The sequence below is a fragment of the Centrocercus urophasianus genome, unplaced genomic scaffold (assembly GCF_019232065.1).
Source record: "Centrocercus urophasianus isolate 14NV4802_14NV808 unplaced genomic scaffold, USGS_Curo_1.0 seq_36, whole genome shotgun sequence".
Taxonomy (NCBI): Eukaryota; Metazoa; Chordata; class Aves; order Galliformes; family Phasianidae; genus Centrocercus; species Centrocercus urophasianus.
The window spans coordinates 3,154,486-3,169,923 of NW_024884933.1; the positions used below are offsets into that span (position 1 = coordinate 3,154,486).

At 46.3% G+C, this 15,438-nt stretch overlaps 3 protein-coding genes across 4 annotated transcripts in view; 1 reads left to right on the forward strand and 2 right to left on the reverse strand.

The window, feature by feature from the left end:
* Positions 1-5,157, reverse strand: part of PEX14 (peroxisomal biogenesis factor 14) — a 72,537-nt gene extending 67,380 nt beyond the window's left edge. Inside the window, exons 1-2 of the mRNA XM_042831647.1 lie at positions 5,077-5,157; positions 1-48 (exon numbers count right to left, since the gene is read on the reverse strand). Of these exons, the coding sequence (XP_042687581.1) occupies positions 1-48; positions 5,077-5,112 (84 nt within the window). The 5' untranslated portion in view covers positions 5,113-5,157. The remainder of the gene's footprint in view (positions 49-5,076) is intronic.
* Positions 5,158-5,303: 146 nt separating this feature from the next.
* On the forward strand, positions 5,304-12,026 carry DFFA (DNA fragmentation factor subunit alpha). Of its 2 annotated transcripts, XR_006170976.1 has the most exons (7): positions 5,304-5,400; positions 5,485-5,646; positions 5,990-6,120; positions 6,688-6,877; positions 7,234-7,388; positions 7,807-9,099; positions 9,718-12,026. XR_006170976.1 is itself a non-coding variant. In XM_042831551.1 (6 exons), exons 1-6 carry the CDS (start codon positions 5,304-5,306, stop codon positions 8,008-8,010), a joined length of 939 nt encoding a protein of 312 aa, XP_042687485.1. In that variant the 3' UTR covers positions 8,011-12,026. The 2 variants fall into 2 exon arrangements, 1 of the variants encoding a protein (XP_042687485.1); XM_042831551.1 differs by having other exon boundaries at positions 7,807-12,026.
* Positions 10,497-14,559, reverse strand: CENPS (centromere protein S). The gene is made up of 5 exons (XM_042831553.1): positions 14,518-14,559; positions 14,247-14,370; positions 13,874-13,907; positions 13,103-13,169; positions 10,497-12,397 (listed from the first exon to the last, which is right to left on the reverse strand). Exons 1-5 carry the CDS (start codon positions 14,557-14,559, stop codon positions 12,248-12,250), a joined length of 417 nt encoding a protein of 138 aa, XP_042687487.1. The 3' UTR covers positions 10,497-12,247.
* Positions 14,560-15,438: the final 879 nt, after the last annotated feature.

A 15,438-nucleotide genomic window follows, 5' to 3' on the forward strand; every position in this document is an offset into this window, starting at 1 on the left:
CAGAGGCTCCCGAGATGCTGCATTTTCAGTCGCAGGACTGGAGCCGGCCTGAAAAGCAAAAAGAAGAGTGAGGTTACATCGCCACCCGATGGACACAATTAGAAACGCTTGTCTGTTCGGACTGCCCGCTGTATGCGCAGGATTCGGGCAGACGCATGCTTTTCTGCTATTAGCAGAAGCTCAGTGATGAACTGAAGACCAAAAGGCCTGCCTGGGTCAAACAGAAAATTAGTTCCAGCAGTCGTCATTTAAACAGAATCCTGCAAATAGGCAGAGCTTGCTCTAAGAAGCCAGAGAGCACTGAGATTGGTTTCCAAGGGACCCAGTAAGTCCTTAACATCTGCAAAGGTTTTTTGAGATGATCGAAGAAAGATACTGGACAGAAACAGCCCAAAGTATTGCTACAGAAGTGGATGCAAAGGTACTTTGCTCTAATTCTGTGACTGCAGGACAGCAAGCCTAAAGATGGATTACACTTAAAATTCAGGAGCTTCCACTCTGCAGGCATAACAAATGCAAACTTTGATCACTGCATAACCACCATGTCTCAGCTCTCCCAAGGTACAGACACTCCATTTCGGCATAAAAATCTTCTATCAACCATCTACTTTCTAATGGGATTCATGTGTGTTCTGATGGGCTACGCTGTACTGCCTTCACTGTGTTTTCTTCCTAAGGGAAACAGTCATGTTCTGGTTGCCTCAATGAAGAAATAATAATACTAATGGTAAAGATGACACGTTTTGAGGCTCACTTAGAGAAAGGAGATCCTATTCATTGAGTACAGTGAAAGCTACACAGCAATACCACAGAGTCCTTAAGTGACTTCTTGACCTCAACTACATGCACTCTTATGCAATACATCACACCTCCAAAGCAGCTCCAGTCTCTTTTTTCGCCATCTAACCACCACCCAAAAACATACAGAAATGAGTATTTGCCACAAGAGGGTGCCAGTAACACAAACATATCCATCTCTGCTACTTCCAGACCCGAACGCATCCTCCTCAGGCCCAGCCAGCTCCCACAGCAGGGCAGTGATCTCTGCAGGCTCTCGTCCTTTCCCCATGCAGCCACCTCCAGTTTTGTTTTGCCCAATGTTTATCAATCAGCCACTATCAGTTCATCTCAGTGACTGCAAATACCATTTCCACACCATACCCGAATCACGCTGACCGATGTGGTGGAGGCAATGCCACGTGACTGCAAGAAAAGGGCACTTCTCCCTTCAAGTCTGTGGCTGAGCTTCTATTTCCATATGCACAGTGTACCTGCTGTCAGGGTCAGAAGTGTTGAGACAAGGGAGACAGTGCTGCTGAATGCTTCCAAAGGGCACCTACAGCTACCTCCACTGAACTACTCCATCAAGACACTTGGGTTAAGTGTTGGGTTTTCAAAGAATATGCACATTGTAAGGAAAATCCAAAGCATTTGAACTACTTAAGCTGACTGTGAAAAGAGCTGCAAGGAACAAAGCCACACAGAAAGAAGCCATTCCCTTGCACTGATCTCCATGGGATTCACAGCCCCAGAAAAGTCCCAGAGCCTCCCGTGCACAGGAGCACATCTGTTCTGCCTTCAGGAGCTGCACCAGCACTTACAGACTTACATGCAGCCTTTAGCCAACCTGGGAAACTGCCCAAAGAGCACCTGGAATGGAGCCCAGGTTAATGTGTGAAAATAAGTATTATGTGGGTAGGTCAGAGTTCTGAGAGCACATAATCAAAAATTCTGATGTGCTTGTCAACAGCCTGATGACATATTTGATTAGCTGGATAATCCATAGTATTTTGATTGTATCGTCCAAGGCTACCAATAGTTCAAATGAGATCTGCATTTCCTTCCTGCGGTATCTGTGCACACAAGGCACTGTGACAGTAAAGGAACTGGTGTCATAAGGCAGAGCACAGCAACCCTCTGGCACATGGGAGCTCTGAGATAAGTCAGGGAAGAATCCATCCTTTCTATGCGATGGCTGCTCAATAGCCTGTGTTTACCAAAGCAATGGCCATCACAGTCCAGAGACCAAATATCCCATACCATAAACCATCCTTTAAGACGCACACAGCAGAAAACTCCAAGGCTAAGCACTCCAGAGCTTGAGGCAAGAGGGGAGGAAAATTCACCTACGCATCAACTAGTGATGCAACTAGAGAGGTGCAACTCTGGAGCAAGAAATCAGGCACCTTTCAACGCCTTTGAAATTTAATTATTTCCCTACATGAAGGCAAGCCACAGCTAGATGGCAGGCTGGGCCCAAAGTGGGTACAGTGAAGCTTCAGAAAGAAAACAGGATTTGAGCTGCTGCTGGCTGAGCCAACCACACTCTCCAGTATAGGGTCCAAGTACTCAGCACCAAAGAAATCCTGACAGCCCAGAGAGGCCAGAAATCGGTTACTCTGTTCACAGCCCACATCATCCTCTTGATCACCCTTCCCTTTTAGGGGCTGTTCTTTTTTTTTTCCTTCTTTATTTTGTTGTTTTATTAACATTACTAAAAAGCCCAAGGAATATGAATTCTAAACAAAATAACTTATTTAAAATCTGTAGCAGAAACGTTTATTGCCTTTAGAGCATAATCCTATCTATGTCAATGATTTCATCTGTGCTGCAACACCACTCTCTGCAATGCTTGAGGCAATACATTAATTCATGAGAATGAGACAAATGAGACAAAACAGACAGTAAGGCAAAAGATATCAGACGCTCCCTTTGCAGCAGCTAAACTAACTAGATTTGTAATAGCAGATGATAGGATCCAAACATAAACATGTTAAGCAAGACAGTTCTACCACTCACAGGCTCGTGTTGAATGTTTGACTACAAATAAACAAACATGATAAGGGGTAGAAAATAAATATATTTTTGAAGTTCTTTACATGTTTAGTGTGTTACATGCATTGGTACCAGTGTCAAAACGGCAGCGGCTGCATATAATGAGTGGTATTCATATTCTGGTAAAAAATAAAAAGATAAAAAGCTTTATTGCAAAATTGTCCCCTTAAGAAATCATCTACTGTAGCTACATATCCTTTAATTGCAGATTACACCCTTTGCTCCTGGCCAAACCTACTGGTTTCTCGCCAATCCCACCCAATCTAATCAGATTTGAGGGCACTGAACAATCCCCAGCTGCAGTTCTGGATGAAGATACGCAATCAATGTCAGAGCGATGGGGGAGGAGAGCGGGGCCTGACAGCCTTGGACAGAACAACCTTTCCATCCCATGCTAACACGCAACATGGGGAAGGAGGAATTTCAGTACAAACAGGGCTGCTCCTGGTGCACAGAGCATGGCTGTCCTGCAGCTGAACCCATCAGTACTTCCTGTACCCAAACCAGGCACAACACCAAAGGAGCCCTACAAACTGGATGTGCCATAAGGAGGCCATGACAGGCCAAAAGGTACACAGGGCACAAATGATGTGCTGTTGCTTTTGTATACGTTACAGAACCCAGCAGGGGAGCTGTAAAGTGCCCATTTTCTCCTGTAGTGGCTTGGAACCCACTCTCTCTTCACAGGAGCTAGACACAGCAAATTCTCTGTGGCAAAAAGTTACTTTCCAACAGCCTGCATACAAATGCAAACATCGAGCCTCCTTTTGAGGCAAAGCAATACTAAAGAAGTATAAAACAGAGATTTAAAGGGTGCAGTGAGAGTACGTGATATCATGGGAACCCAAATATTTCTCAGGCAATCATATTTACCAATTAAGCAGACTTCTTTATCGGAAACCTGCAGACAGCTGCCTCAGAGACTGCCCAGTGGCTTACAGATCAGTCTGAGGACGTTTCAGGTTTCCTCCTGTTGACGGCGCTCACCCAGAGCACAAGGAACAGATTGCTGTGCCTGTACCTCAAGCTGCTACTGATGAAAGCACATGGCCAGTGCAGAACTGTTCAGCAAGCCGACCAGTAGCCTGATAACGGAGCCTTTCACAGCCCAGGGCTCAGAGCACAAGCTTTATAGAATTTATCTCCACCTCCATTTAGCTCAGCAATGCTCCCTACAAACTTAGCTTCTTCAGTCCAAAATAAAAGTACCAATGGAAAGGTGAGTGGTGATTCAGTCAAATGAGAACAGATGTGAATCACTGTGCAGAAAAGCAAAGCAGATCTGCTGTTTTCCTCCCTGTTCCTCCCACAGCCTTCACCTCCAAGAAAAGGCTTTTCTGCAACCGCCTCAAGGTTTTACAGCCTTCCTGTGGTACTGCACAGTGCTCTATCAGAGGGCTGCCAGGTCCCTGCATCTGGGCTCGATTGGCGGCGTGGTGACACAGGGTTACACTGCACTCTCAGTCCCATGGCACAGCCTTTGAAGGTCCCCCTCCAGCCCAAACGCAGCTGGCTGGAAACCCACAGCAAGTGCAACTCCACCGTGCTGCCATCTTCCCCTCTGCCTCCCCCATTCGCTTCAGGGCCCAATTTACGAAACCCCAGTGATTCCAGTACCTGCCCTGAGCACCCAGTAACGGCAACACGCCAGTGCCTCTCCCAGCGCCCCTCACTCACTTATGGACAGGGTTTGCATCGCTCCCGTCATTGCTGTGCCCTTTGGTGCCACTGCTTCAAGGATTTTTCTCCCCAGCTGCTGCAAGGCACAATCACTTCGTCCACCTGACGTGCAAACCCACCTGACTCGCGCACTGCCTCGCCTCTCTCCGCTCGAGCGTTGCGTTGGTTCGTTCCGACTTCTTTTCCCCCCATTCGACTGCTTTACCCCCACACACCCAGAGCTCCCCGAGGCCCGGGCAGCCGCTCCCAGGCTGGAACCTCCTCCCCTCCTCCGTCCCTCGAGGCCGCGCTTCCCGCAGAGCTCCGCGCCTCAACGGCCCGGGAGCGACCGCCGGTGGCGACCGTGAGGGGGAGCGGCGCACGGGAGGCGGTTGGCGCCGAGGCCGCGCGCGGGGGGCGGGAGCGCAGAGGGCCGGCGCGAGCCCCGGTTCACGAGGAGGCGGCGGGGCGAGCCGAGGCCAGCAGCCCTCCTCCCGACCGCTCCCCCGCGGAGGTGGCGGCGCCCCGGCCCCACCCGCCCCGCTGCCCGAGCAGAGCGGGCAGAGCGCCGGCCCCGCGTACCTGGCTTGGCTGCTCCGCTTGCTCCGAGGAGGCCATCTTCCCAGGCCCAGCTAATCCATGCCCGCCCAGACGATGGTTCGCCCGCCCCGCCGCCGGGAGCGCCGCAGGCAGCACAAGCTGAGCGCCGCGCTACCGATGCGCCACCGACGCCCGTCGCCGCGGCCCAGGCCGCCTGTCCCTTTAAGGCGGCCGCGGAAATAAGCGCCGAGCGCCGCCCCTCCTCAGCCATGGCGGCGCGAATGAAGCCGTGTGTGGTGCGGCGGGGCGACGGGCGCGAGCAGCACGGGCTGGCCGCCTCCTGCCTGCGGGAGCTGCGCGACAAGGGTGAGCGGCGGCGATTCCCGGGCGCGGCCCGCTGAAAGAGCCCGGGGCCGGCGCTAACGGCACTGAACGTTTCTCTGCGCGCAGCTGGCCGCGCTCTGGATATCGGCGAGGACGGGCGGCCCATCACCTTGGTGCTGGCGGAGGATGGCACCATCGTGGACGACGAGGACTACTTCCTGTGCCTGCCATCCAACACCAAGTTCGTGGCGCTGGCCAAAGGCGAGAGGTGGTCCGGGAAGAGCGCAGGTAGCGGCGGCGCGGGGCGGCTCTTCCCGGAGGGGAGAAATGGGGGCGGCGAGCGGAGCTGCCGGGTACGAGCGGGGCTGCGTGGGGCTGTGAGAGCGAGAAAGGGCCCCAGACAGGAGGCAAACTGCCCCAGATTTTACGCCCCCGACCATCTGAGCGGGGAAGCCGAGCCAGAGAGCCTCGTTTTAGCAAGGAGCTGCTCTGTGACAGATGTCACCGTCCGGTTTTGACACTGCGTAAAAAAAAAAGCAGCGTTAAATAGCTGTAAATGGGAAGTAATGGCTCTCGTTCCGATCTCGATAGCTTTGTGCTTTCATCTTTTGGCTGATGATGTTAATGGCAGAATGCAGATCGACCTGGCTCTCAGAGCCTGCGGACGAAGTGGACAGCGGTGCAGAGAGGTGGAGGCAGCTGGCCCGGCAGCTGAAGGGTGACCTGTCCAACATCATCCTGATGTCTGAAGAAGACCTGCAGGTACAGAGGGGAAGACCAAGCAGGGGCCAAGCCTGTCCATACATTGCAAAGAATGGCACAAAACAGAATAAGCAAATTGGATCTCAAAGCTTAATTCAGCTGTTGTTTCTTTGGCTGTGGTGCTAAAGTGAAATTTCTCCTTGAGGGGGAATCCTTTTTGCATTGACAGCATAAGTGCTCGAGGAAGATGCCCTAAACCACTGATTATCCCTCACAGCATATCTTTGTGATTCTGCCCCTTCTTGCAGCATGCAGATTCTTAAGTGCCAGCCTGCTGGCTTTCTTCTGTGTGCTTCTACACTCACTTAAGAATTGGTACTTTGCCTGGAATTGTCAGGCAAAAAATCATCATGTTAAAAATGCACCATTCTGCACCTTCCTGAATATCTCTGGGCTGCTGGAATGCCACTGCAGCTTTTCATAACCAGGCTGATTGCTGTGAAAACCTTGTGAAATATACAAGGTTTCACAAAGGTGGAGGCTTTCGGGCTTGTTGTTTGTGCTGTAATCAGTGTGATGGAATTACTCACTCAGTCCATATATCAGGAGCACTCCTATTGTTTTAAGGTGCTTATTGATGTACCATGTTCGGATCTGGCAGAGGAACTTGCCCAAAGTCAAGCCAAAACCCAGGTATTGCAGGACACCCTGCAGCAGGTGCTGGACAGACGAGAAGAGGAACGTCAGTCAAAGCAGCTCCTGGAACTCTACTTAGAGGCCTTGAAAAATGAAGACAACATCTTAAGCAAAGTAGCAGGTAGGGAACATTAGGATGCTGAAAAAGGAGCTTCTCGGAGAAGCCTGAAGGAGTTGAGTGGGACAAATAAGTGGGGGAAGGACTGGGGCGAGTCGCTTGCTATGAACATCATTGAATAGCTGGTGTAGTGGAAGAGTTCTCTGAATGGCAGAGACCAGGAGTCCTTCCACTGCTGTCACATTGCTTACAGTGCCTGAAAGTAGAATATGGGGGAAAACTTACACAGTGTAGTCATCCTTAATATTATGGATTTCCTAAATTAGAGGCTGCATTATCTAATCTCAAAAACAACAGTGCAGTCTGGACTACGCTTCCTGTCCTGTGCGTGTGGCCGTAATGATTCTTCTGTTTTTCAGAGTCTGAGAGTGCACCAGGAAAGGAGATGGATGTGGTTGACACAGGTTCCAGCAGTGCAGGGACTTCAGCCAGAACAGCCCTCAGTGATCAGATCTTTGCAGTTTTAAAAGAGAAACCTGCCCCAGAGCTCTGCTTGGACAGTCAGACTCTAGAGGTGGGTGAGGATCATACAGTCATGTCAACAACCATGGCAAATCTCTCCTCTTGGGAGGAAGGGTTGAGAGGGGAAGCCTCTGGGGCACAAAAAGGAAAGTCTGTAAGCTAGCCATGAGAAAATGTTCTGATGATATTAAATTGTTAATCTCACTTTTCTCTGCTGCAGAAACAAAGTAACTGCTTTCTGCTAGTTTGAACATAGAGCTTCAAGTACTTCATAGAGCTCTAAGTACTGGTAGGATATAAAGAAAAATACATTAGCCTAAGAGATACAAGATGTAAGCTGGAAACATCTTCAACACTACATTGGCATTAAACAGGTGTCTCATTACTGCTGTTCTTAAGTGTGTTGTGGGCAGGGGGTTGTGGTGTTAGAGCATCAGTGGGCAGCACTGCTACAAGTTTGTCTCTTACAGCTGGTGGTGAAAGAAGACACACAAACCCTGGCTGCAGCTTTAGGCTGGGACAAGCAGAAAGCTGAAGCTGTACAACAAGCCTGTGATCAGGAGCTCTGCAAGCGTCTACAGCAAGTGCAGACTTTGCACTCCCTGAGGAGCGCATCAAGGGGCAAGAAAGCACTGCCTTGTGGAGATGGGCTTAGTTCAAAACGCAGAAAATAACACTGTAGTTCTGCCTCAAGTGTCAGGGAAATGCAAGTAGTTGTCGGTTGCATTTTTTTAATTTTTTTTTTTTAATTAGAACCAACAGAAATAAGGTATGTCCTGGGAGCCATGGTTTGCTGGTCATACTGTGGTCTGGCTGCAGAAAACTCAAATTTGGATGTTGTCCTGAGGCATAAATACTTGTGATGATTCAAATCATGTGTAACCAAAGGGATTTGGATTTTTTGCAGAGTAGTAAAACAATGGTATTGCTAAACACAGCGTGTAAGAGTTGAGCTTTGAATAGCTCGTTGGGGTAGGAGCCAGAAAATTCCATCTGATAATGCTGATCTAGCTCTGAAGCCTCAGGCAGTCTGCTCACCTTCCCACAATTTTCAGCAGAAAGGATGAAAATTATTTACATCGTTAATGAACAGAAAGCAGGCATTTTGATCATTGCTCACTGAACACAGAACGTTTGGGTTTTTTGGGGGGTTGGGTTTTTTTGAGGGATTTATTGTGATACTAGCATTGGGCAGTTTTTCCAGCTGCTTCCTTTAATCTCTAGCCTGGCATCTAGGCACTTGGAATTCTCATGCTAATCTTACCTGTTAAAGTAAAATCAAAACCTCTTCTGTGTTTTTGTTGTGGTTATGGGGAATTTTTTGTTTGTTTATTTTTCGTGTAAAAAAACTCCTGCATCTTTCAATGTAGTGCAAGCACTAATTTGTAGAACAGCTAAAATGGAAATGCTTGTTTTGAATGGCTGTAGGGCAGAAGACTTGTATTTGGCTGGTCTGTATTCTAACCATTGGTATATCATCATGACAGCTCTGCATTAACCTGCTTGTTTTTAAATTGAATGAATTCTCATGTCTTTAAAACTTTTTTGTACTAAAATGTTGGATTAGTTTTGATGTGGCTGCTATGATTAAAGAATGTGCCAGTAAGTATAGTATTATGTTAAGGACTGTAGAACTTAAATACAGAAGTGTTCCCTATTTTACTCACTCAAAAATGTTGTGGAAGTACAGCTGCATTCACTCCGCTGTGAACATTACACCAGAACTCTCCATCTTGGGAGATGGACATGAAATAATCTGAAAGGTAAGACAGAACCTAATGTTTCTATAGCTATCGATGTTTTCTGTTACCACACAAAACCCACTGACTGAAACATAACTTCAAATGGTGCAGGCTGCCTCCTGCTAAGTACTGCTACAGCAGGCATTCAGATGAACCCGCTGTATGTAGGTTTGAGTTGGATTGTGGCACATACAAAGTCAGACTGCCTGTGTAATTAATGTGTATCCTTGCCAGTTCAGTGCCTCTGGGCAAGAACCCACTGAGACTTGACTGGAATTGGAGGGAAGCTTGCAGTCACTTTCTTGAAGCCTGTTTTGCCAAGGCACATAATTGCTTCATACAGTATATATTTCTGGCTTGTAACATTGCAGGCCATGGCAGGTAAAAGAGTTTCCTGCTGTTTTTAATAGCTACTTATTACAGTCTTTTTATGTTCAAGCCTTTATGAAAGAGCATATACAGCTGTCCATAAACAATTTTTGAAGCATGCTCTATTACGCTCAAAGCTCATGACACTGGGTGCACTAGGCATACCAGCTGTCAGCAGGCTTTTCTGTGAGCTCATGTCTCGCATTCTTCCTGTTATCAACTAGTTTATCAATCTTGCTCAAGGCTGCAATACTTTGCTTTTTTTCCTAGCTCAGCTAAGCAATGGAAATCCTGCTGCTTGTGCTGTACAAGAGGAAAGGAGGATTTTACCCGGAGCTTTTTCACATGCACCTAAAATAACAGCATAATTACTGACATCCTGCATGTATTAGGAGTATTGAACTCACCTACTTCAGGCAAATTCTGAGCTGGAAGTCACAGAGACCATGCTGATACTTCTTGTAGAAGGCAGTGATGGTCCTTCAAATCTGACTTTAAGAAGAAAACAAATAGAGGCTTTCACTGCTTTCTCCTTTTTTCTGTTACCAAGGTTAGAACTTAGATGCCTGCAAGTTATTCAATATTGCAGTTCTTAAACTTCAGAATTAAATTATTAACTGGGCCTACCATAGTATGATTTAAACAGATACTTTTTTCCTTAATCACTCTGTTACAGTAACAAAATAATCAGACTTTTATAAGCTGATGGGGGCTGCAGTAAAGCTGAACTTTCAGGAGTAATTTGAATCATCTGCAAAGAGCACATACTTAGTACTTAACTCTCCTTAAAGCTCTGTTACAGTCAACATTCTTCAAATGTCTCAGTGAAAAATGAGCAGCAATTAGCTAATAGGCTAACGGACTTCAGTGCTGTATCTCATCCCCTAATTTCTATGGAAAATCATTTTTTAATGGTCAAGCTTATGTACTGCTGCTTGGATCTATTTCAACAGTGCAATCAATCAAAGCTGAAAACTAAAATACCTCAATGGCATTTTTAAATGTAGCAGTTCAATTATCCTTATAAATTGGCTTTTTTTTTTTTTTTTTTTTGGGTAGCTTCTGATCATTCTATTCTGAACATCAGTTCAGAGCTAGAATTCCCTGTCAGTGAAAACAGAGACCTGCTGCCAGATCTAATGTTTCTACATCAAACAATCACAAAACATTTCAGTGCACAACCTCAGGCTTTCAGCCAGCACCTTCCATGTTCCAGCAGTGTTACGTGCACAAGCATTCAGTCAAAGTGACAAATTGTAGCCGAGGACAACAGACAGCTGAAGAACCATCTGCATTAGAGACAAGTGTAGATCAAAGCAGAAAATGATATTTGGTCACTCTTTGCTTATCTAGCATATGCAAATCAGGAGAAACAAACCATGCTCTGTAATTTAATTTAACACTAAATTAGATGTATGTTTTATAGATGAAAAGTGTTTGATTCACTTCAGCTCATTTAAGCTGCAAGTTCCCTAACTATGCAAAAATTAGCATTTCCTTGATGATCTTCCTTTAAGAAGTTTAAATGTTAAAACACAGGAACTGTGCTGCACATGATTCATAAGTATGAACATTTTAGAGGTGTTCAGGAGGCAGGGATGCCTCACAGGTTGTGAACATTGCCAGAAGGCAAAAGCTGGGGTGGCTGCTGCTTTGCTCTGTTAATGGCAAAACATTTAGACTATCAAAGCCCCAACTTAGCCTTCATTATTTACAGATCCAAGTAGACAAACCTACCTTGTAACAGATTCCTTTCTCAGAAATACATTTGCCATGAACGAGTAGCCTCAATTAATGGTCTTCAACACTGCATTAATGATTTCTTCCTTAAAACATCACAAACTCTTCCATCTCCTATATGGTGACCAGTATATATGACTATACACAAAGCCTCAAGAAAGAAATGTATGATGATACACAAACTTCAAGAAAGTAATGTATAGGGGCATTATTTAAAAAAATATATATGAAAAGTCAAGAAACACCAGCATTTCAAGAGGAAAAACTTCCTGTTGAATACTGAATCTCTACAGTTCATCATCATCTATCTAGATTACTCTGCATTAGTCAGTAGAATAATTTATTTAAAAGATCATCTTATCCCTGGAGGTGGAGCAGTTCTGGACTGGGAAACAGGAGGATATTTAAAAGTGCCATTGTGAAATATTGATCTGAAGGTAGGAGGAATTAATTTTTAGTCAGCATTTGGTAAGCCTGCATCAGACCGGCGGAGGGCAGTAGCGATTTCCGACCACCACTGGGAGCCGTAATCCACAACGTTTGGAAAGTGCCCCACAACTTCCAGAAGGTGATTACTGTACATCAACAAAATCACAGGAGAGAAATGACACAGAACATGCTTTAATTGTCAAGGCAACAAGAGATATGGCTATGAAAAAGGAAAATGTTTATAATAGCTAAACAAATCTGTCAGAAATGGAAGCGAGGAAGAGGTCAAAAAATTATTGGAGAAATTAAATTGTCCTTTGCAGGGAGTTGCTCATACTGAGGTGTGAATATGCTCAGTGGCTATGCCTTGCTTTAAATTCTATCAATAAAGGAGTTTCTTCTTAATAACAGTAAGATTTTGTTTAGTGAACAAATAAGGCATTTTGGCTGTAAACTTTGTTGGAATCTGACAGTCCTTTCATTTTTGGAACAAGAGAATGTAACTAAGCACGTTTACCTAAAAAAATTACAGAGATTCCTTAAGCTTGCTAATCTGCAAGAGCAATCACTGCAGGCTAACCTTGGTCTTCTAGGATAGTAAGGGAAGACCAGAAAGTTACTGAAAGGTAAATCATGCCATGTTGGAATCTTCACTTTCAGTCGCAGGTGTTTCATTTTCCTCAGTTCTCCTTCCCTTAGCTGCACTGGACTTCTTCTTCTTCTCCTTTTGTTCCATGTTACTTGATGCAAGCTCTTCACTTTTCTGTGTGATGTACTTAAGCTGAGAAAAATAAACTAATCAGTGGTCTAATGAGGAACATTAGACCTTGACATAAATAGTGCACAATTATTAAGAACAAAAAATTCAGCTCCAACCTTTACTATGTCCTTTCACACTGAGTTCTTGTTGAATAGTTTAAATCACATAGAAGGGAAAAAAATGCCTAAAATGAAAATTAGCATTCAATTTAGCTTTCAAAACTTCATTTGCAGTTCTATTTTTAAAAGCAGCACCGATTTATACTGTAAAGTCCTTAAAAAGCAAAGATAAGCCTTCTCCTATAGGCCAGCACAGAAGAGAAATGAAGTGAATCATCCCTATGTTAATCTGACTAGGAGACCCAGCACCTTGACACGGGTGCAAACTGGGTCTGACCTTATGCTAAAATAAAGGAATACAATGTCAGGAAAAAAAATAGTGCTCGTTTATTGTATTCGTACATTTGGAACCTCAGAAGCTCTACTGCAACCAGAGCATTGTTGCTTGAATTGCAATCAGATGCCCACAGTGAGGCATAGCATCATGAAGAAAAATGTGATGAAAATTAAAACAAATCATGGGATCGTGCCCATCCATCATCTATAAACCAATTAAACTGCTTAAACAACAGTTACTTCAACATTTAAAGAGCATCACTCAGATGCTCTTAGGAATTAACCAACAGGTATGAGAAAGTTGTAAGGCAGAAAATACAGTGAATCTCACCAAAGAATTGCTCCTTCTAGCCAAAAGCTTCACGTCTTCCGAAGTGACTGTGCTTCGCTTTGCATGCCTGCATATAATTTAAAAACACTTCTTGATGTGTTTGCTAACTCCAGGTGTAAAAAGTCACGGAGAACGTTTAACTAATGGGGCCTAATAGGGACCCAGTAAACCAACGATACCCATCGTTCGTAAAAAAAATTTTGTGTTGTAGTCATGTATGCATACATCTAAATACACTACACAGAAACAGTAGCGTTCAGTAACCAGAACACCAGGCACTGCTGATCACTCTGACTTCCCAGTGTGTTACTGAGTTGGTTTTCACTCAGTCACAGACTCCTTAAACATTCCCTTACCTCCTTGAAGCAACCAGACGAACCACAGGTATGCTAGCAAGCATCTGTCACTCCCAAACCACCCAGCACCGCTACACATCAACACAGCTGGCAATTATATGCAGTCGCTAATCTAAACAATCATTCACACTGCACATGTGGACTTCCAAGATGAGGAAGAACCCATAACAGCATGTCTATTTCTTAATTACATAGTAACTATTTAATCAGCCAAGAGAGCTTTTTAAAACCTTAAAAAAGAACTGCAAAATACATTTTAAAGATTACGCAATTAAAATCAGATGTACTGCCTGATGTTTGGTTGGTCTGATGGAGACAGGAGCTGGACTTGATGATCCTTAAGGTCTCTTCCAGCATGGGACATTCTATAATTCGGGCTAATGCAAAAATGCCTTCACAATGTCCTGCAACATACCTGGCAAACATCTCGACGTCTCTTGCAAAGTTTTCTGGAGAAAAAAGAGAGACATGTTGTATTTTAGAACGCTGTGACTGATTTGGAAGAAGTACATACTGCTGTAATGCAAAGGTGCAATGGCAAATTGTCAAACGAAATACCAAGAAGTGACCACAGCTTGTTCTCACACAACACTGCTGCACAGGCAGATGGGCCACTTCGCATACATTTAAGTGCTTTTTTGAGGTAAGAAAAACAGAATGACTATTTCTTGTAGCTGTAAAGTCACGACACAAGAAGCTCTGCATCACTGAGAGCCCGAGGCTCTTTCTCCTAGCGCAGCCCATCCCCAGCAGCCGCCGTTGGGCCGCAGGGTAACACGCGGACGTACCGCACTGCCTGAAGGTGATCTCGGATATGGCGGCGACGGTTTGCTTGCTGAACAGTACGCCCTTGTCCTCAGCGACACCCTGGCACAGGCAGCCCGTCGTGTAGTGCACCGCGGCCCGCAGCCTCTACAAGACGGCCCCGCACAGCTCAGCCCGCAGCCCGCCCTGCGCGCACCGCGCCTCACCCTCACGGGGCCCCCCGCCCCTGCTCCACCAGCCGGGCCCCGCCGGGCACGGGCGGAGGGACCAGGACAAGAGGCGGCCCCGCCGCACCTGGATGAGCAGCTCCCGCTGCTCGCCGCCCGCCGCCTCCATCGCCCGCCCGCCCGAAGTTTCCCGCCCAGCGCTAACGCGCAGCCGCGCCGCCGCCATGTTGGGCCCCGCCCCTCCCAGGCCGCTCCCTCAGCTCCGCAGGCGCGGTTGGAGCCGGGTGGGTTTTTAATGCGCAGTGGGATGGACGCGTGGAAGCACCCCGTTCCACCCCGAAACGCCTCTGCGCACGCGGAGTTCCGCTGTAACGCCGGGCAGAGCCGTTTCTACTGCTCGCCACAGAGAATTGTAACACAAAGCACGTGAACAGCAACTGCTTACACTTCCACAGCACTTCAGGTGCCAGTGCCTGCAGTAACATTGGTGTTATGGAGAACCCCTAGATCTTACAGTGTAATCTGCAAAAAGTCGCTTTAAATCATAAGCAGTCCCTTGTTAAATCACACTGGCACTCAGCCACTGAGCAGCTCTCCTGCTAAAGGGAGCACAAAATTAATCCAGGCATCAGTTCACAGCTCAAAACATATTACACGACAGGTTCTGTGAAATCAAGGTGCAAGAATTGAGGTGAATTTTCAACGGTCCTTAAAATGATGGGATTAGAGGAAAAACGGAGCCAATCCTGCATGCTGCTGCAGGTTATTTTACTTGGCCTGGGGCAGGAGGAGGCTCAACACATGGCTAGGAAGAATCAGCGGGGAACTGCAGCTGCACAGAGAACTGACAGCCAGACCTGTCTTGACACCTCCAATCTGTACCAAGGTTCCCCATGCCCCATCCCACCCTTCATCCTTTCACAAGAAGCAGCTTGCAGTGTGCATGACCCCGTGCAGGTCAATACCCAGAAACGAATTGTCAAGAAGCCAGCTGCTGCCTGCTGTGAACCAACAAGAAAAACTCTTTACCTCCCTGGAATCTCATGCA